General features: G+C 46.3%; 1 protein-coding gene across 1 annotated transcript; it reads right to left on the bottom strand.

Annotated features, from left to right (window-relative positions):
* Positions 1 to 669: 669 nt before the first annotated feature.
* LOC131877726 (G-protein coupled receptor daf-37-like) lies at positions 670 to 3413 on the bottom strand. Its single transcript, XM_059223485.1, has 2 exons — positions 1311 to 3413; positions 670 to 938 (listed from the first exon to the last, which is right to left on the bottom strand). Exons 1-2 carry the CDS (start codon positions 2712 to 2714, stop codon positions 837 to 839), a joined length of 1506 nt encoding a protein of 501 aa, XP_059079468.1. The 5' UTR covers positions 2715 to 3413; the 3' UTR covers positions 670 to 836.
* Between the last annotated feature and the right edge of the window lie 1551 nt (positions 3414 to 4964).

The raw sequence follows: 4964 nt of genomic DNA, 5'->3' as shown, positions 1-4964 counted from the left end.
AGAATCGTCGAGAAACTGTAAAGTGCTTTGGTGTAGGTGAAAGGTTTGAAAGAAAAGTCTGTCACTTCAAAACAAAAGAAGTCTCAATGATTTTTAACACCTTGTTGTCTGTCCAACGAGTTCGCGCTATATTGAATGATAAAATAAATTAGTGTGTTTGATGCTTGGATGGGGAGCAAAGGCCGTTTTGTTGAATTCGGATTGAAACACTAACTTTGGCAAAAAAGAATCCGATTTGTTTTCCACAAACTAGAATTCTACTAAAGGGCCGCAGGGTTTGGTGACACAACATATCCAGTCACAAGTTTGAAATGTTGTTCTCATACTTGATGGAACATAAACAGCCCTCCGGAGCCATCAAAAAAACTTCCTTCACTTTTCAGAAACTTCTTTTCTAAACAATTTAACTCAACTGACGAGACGTTATTTTTCCGTTCTGTGCTTATCAGAACAAACTCCACAATTAGGAGGGATCTCCACCCAGAAATGTCGTGCATGACCCTAAAAGGTGCGACCTTCCAAACAGTCTCCCTTGAGACCCTTTATGTCTCTCCCAATCAATAGTAATGACAGAATTCAGATTGGGTATTTACCCCGTTAGAAAGAGCCTTGAAAGGCCCACGTTTGTCCTCAAATTTGTTCACATTGCCAGATGAATTATGGGTGAGTGAACCTTCAATCACGATTTATTATAGGACCAGAGCTTATCAGACATTTTGATCAGAAAAGGCGTCCTATGGAACACCAAGTGTAGACATTCCAACATGGAGACATCAAGCCTCAGAGATGTAATGGATTCGTTACCCCCATCTATCCGAGTGAACATATAGGTATTTTTACGACGAATTCCCGCCAGGATCCGGGAGATGATGACAAAGAGACCAACAACGGCCATTATCCTGATTAGATTGGAACTTATTCATCAGGTCCCTCCAGTCCTATGAAAACATGTCAGCGTTGACATTGGGTTTCTTTGGTATCGTGGTATATCTAGTAAGAATACTATGGTGATCCACGAATGACTAATGATCCGTCTGGAGTTCGTCCATATCATTTTCATGCCTCATTGAGGATGAACGGGACGACGACGGCGAGGAAATGGTCGATGCGACCACCTTTAGACACTTTGTGTTCCCACTCAATGACGACGTGGAGCTCTTTTTCACCAAGGACCTCCCTGATTCCCCTGCCCCCCCTGGCCCCCCTAGCCCTTCTGGTCCTCCTGGTCCCCCTGTCCCAAGTCCATCCGACTTGGGCAAGTGACACGAAGACGAGGAGACCGAGAATCCATCGGATCCAATCCGCCTTACCCCACTTGGAACGGAACTACGCGACAAGACTTCTCGAGTGGTGTTGCCTTCATACGTGACACGAACAACTGCCGCCGAGGCCGAGGACACCTTGGGAGTATTGAAGGCCGTTTGTGCGTGAGAATCCATTTGCCTCGGTTTGGGCGAGACTGATCCCTGCTTGGCTTTGAGATGGTGTTGATGACTCGAGACGTTCGGCGTCTCCACGTTGTTGTGGGCGCCATCAGTGACTGCCCAGCAGCAACCGTAAGTTTTCATCCACGCCTCACGGAACTTTTGGCCCCGAAGCAGATAGATCAGGAAATTGGCAGACGAGTTAATGCATACCAGGAGGTGCGAGAATCGGATCACACCCGAGGTAAATGGATTGAACTGGCATTCCTTGGTGGGCTCGCACCAGATTAGCTCATACAGATCCGGAACGATCTTGAACGACTGACAGATAATGAAAAGGGTAGACATGGCAAACAAGACGAGGCCCAAATTATGTTCCTCCTTTTGTTTCGAGAAGAATGTTCGCCGAGGTCCACTGCTGCTTTGTGAATGAGACTCTTGGAGGCTGACTTTGCTCAAGAACTTCAGAGGCTGAGGAGCCGTCAAACCACTTAATGCCGACGATCCCGCCGGATTAGGCAAAGTCACGGACGGCTCATCGTTGATATGGAACTTCTTGCGAAATTTTGCCGATTTCGTGATCTTGCAGATGATGAACACGTTGCAGATGAGAATCGTAAAGTACGGGATCAACTCGACGAGTATAAACTTGCTCCAAAAGACATACATGGACATGTACAACGGGTGGCGTCGCATGGCCGTGGTTATGATCTCGGCCTCACGCGCCTCCGCGTTGTACTGGATCTTCATCTCAAAGTACTTGGGGAGGTTGTAGGCCACGGTGAATAGCACCGAAGCGGGCAGGAGGTACTTCTTCCAAGTGAAGTGCTTAAACGGAAACACGATGGCATGGAAACGCTCAAAGTTAACCGACAGAGTCACGTAAACGGATCCCACCCTAAACGTATGGAGCAATCCGAAGGTCAATGCCATTATCGGCAGGAACACTCGATCGTTGTACCACTCGGAAAGGTTGGGTAATCCAAAGGACAGGATGGCGGTGAGCAAGAATAAAGCGTCGAAACAAGCCAGTCCCAGCAAGAGATTGGAAAAGGATCGCTGAATATGACGCACACGGATAAGCACAAAAATCGAGAGAATATTCCCAATGAGACCGAACGTCGACACGATCGTGAGGATCACTCCCTCCACCAGGAATGTGAGGAATTTGTCCGAGATGGCTGGCTCATTGGAACTTCCCCGGAAGCCTGGATCGGGATGAGTCGCGTTGGAAGATTCATTCATCCACAATCCAGAACGATTGCCAATAAGGCCCCCCTCGTGGTCCATGGTGTGAGAGAAATTCTGCTGCGAGGGCTGTGCAAATCTGAGCTGCAGTTACAAACCTTGGATGAAACAGCAATCAATCATCGGCGGCGATAGCATCATAGGGCCTTCTCCTCGTCCTTCTGCTTCGTCTTTTGGTTTAGTCCTCCTTTAATCAATTGGACCGAAGTTCCACAGTCAACACAGAACGGGGAATCCACTCGATCTTATTGAAGGACGTCCAACCACAACTGGATGGATAGAGCCCGAGGCAATTGTCGGTAGCGTAGCAAATCGAGTCACACGTCAAAGTCTCAAAGTTCACTTCCATCCAAGGTTATGCAACACCCGTTGGAATCCAAGAAAAGAGGAAGAGTTCCAAGTTCAACTCGTGGAACAACAAATCTCGTCGTCAAAACTTTGATCTTTTGTTCAAAGAAAAGGAAGAAGAAAGCGAATGAGAAGACCAGCTTCCAATATGTGTATTGGAATTGGACTTCTTTGGATGCTCCTCTGGCAGCCACTGGCCTTTGCGTCTGATCAATACGGACCGCTGGGATCCCTCGACGAAGCTTGCCGTTCATTCAAACGAAGGGAACAGAGGAGGGCCTTTGCTCAATCTGGAGACGAACGAGAAGAACGGGCAACAGAGACCGAGAAAGACAGCCAAAGACACATATCCTTCTGCCTCCCTCTCTGAAAAGAGACCGAGAGAATTCCGAGCAAGAAGAGGCGACGCAGCGCCAAAAAAAGAAGAAAGTACAGCAGAGAATTCCGAGCAAGAAGAGGCGACGCAGCGCCAAAAAAAGAAGAAATCTGAGATGCCAGAGCTCGCTCATCATCATCATCATCCCCAAAATACCTTCAACTAGGTTCGTATGTGCGTCAGAACATGTCCTTGTGAGGACGTCTCAAGCTAGTTATAGGTGTTCTGGGTCCAGATCGCCGGAGGGGACTTTTAATATTGGGTTACAAACTCGTGGTGGCACGAGGACAAAAGCGAATCCATGGCTTCCAGCTTCCAGCTTCCAGAGATCATGCCTTGGAGGCGATGCACCACAGTTCGCTCCCTTCTGTCGATTCATCGCTAAGTATTGAACTTGAGATAATCTAGGTAATCAATGGAGTTTTGGGGGCCCTCAGACAGCCAGGATCCGGATTTAACCCAAGCTTAATATGAGCTCAAGTGCACCCTCGAGAACTCCAACCTGACTTAGTTTCAGGCTAACGAACCAGGACTCAAATTGTCATCGTCTAGTTCAGGCCGTCAGGTTGTAAAGAGCCATTGAGATGACTCGTAAGACTCGAGTCATTTCACAAGTTTATAAGAATTTCGGAAAGACTCAAATCATTTTCATAAGGCCGAGTATTTTTGATTGACTAGTCATTTCACATGGCTCTTGTCGTTACTTATGACTTGTTGGTCTTTATTTGAGGCCAAATATTTGACTTCAAATGCTAAGATTTTTAGCATCTTTAAGTAGTGTTGCTCTAGCTCATTTCAAATCCTAAAATGTGCTGCCTTTTCATGATGCCACCTCCTCGACAAATGTGGAAGAAATTTGCCAAATGTATCTTTGTGTATGGACCTGGAAAATTATTTTCTTTTACGAAGCCATGTAGAATTCGAGACCAAGCTTTTGATTCAGTGAGACTCGAGTTATTACCTTCGTTTTAGGACTCGTTTACAGCCGTAGTTCAGACTAGAGTGTCATTCAAGCAAGTTCCAGGACAGGATACATCATATGCCACGTGGTCGGATGGATGGATCTCCCTGAATAAAACCGGAAATCAAGAATAGGGTCCAACCAACTCACCAATTGAGCTCGAAGAAAGATCGATAAAGGCACATGTATGCTAGACATCTCAATCAGCTTAGGATCGGTAAAGATGGTAGGATATGGAAGAACCACAACGAACCACGGCGAACCACGGTCAGGCCTGAGTGAATATATATGAAACGGTTTTGAAAGACGCCCAGGAGCGCAATTTCCTCTCAGTGCTTTATGCTATATGAGCAATAGAGCATTGAACGGTACTTACGGTGGTAGGCTAGCCAATGAATCTGATTTTACGCACAATATTACAGTATAGGTATAGCGGGTAGAAAATAGAGAAGAAACACTAGGTTCTTATTTTGGCCTAGACTTAGTCTGCTCGTGAGAGGTTCCAAAGCAGATGGAAATTTAAAGAACCAGAAATCACTCTTTGGAAGTTATTTATGTTCGTCTCTTTCAAGCTCAACCCAAGTCCATTTGGCGCCTAAGGAATGTG

Source organism: Tigriopus californicus, chromosome 3 (genome assembly GCF_007210705.1).
Source record: "Tigriopus californicus strain San Diego chromosome 3, Tcal_SD_v2.1, whole genome shotgun sequence".
NCBI classification, from domain to species: Eukaryota; Metazoa; Arthropoda; class Copepoda; order Harpacticoida; family Harpacticidae; genus Tigriopus; species Tigriopus californicus.
Note: the sequence above shows the minus strand (reverse complement) of the source record. Positions and strands in the feature narration are given on the sequence as shown.

What these genes read in the sequence shown, in the direction of transcription:
- LOC131877726 (XM_059223485.1), bottom strand. Translation starts at nt 2,714, where the DNA reads ATGGACCACGAGGGGGGCCTTATTGGCAATCGTTCTGGATTGTGGATG. An exon ending in GTAGTTCCGTTCCAAGTGGG is followed by an intron (nt 939 to 1,310) that starts GTAAGGCGGATT and finishes ATGTTTTCATAG; the next exon opens with GACTGGAGGGACCTGATGAA.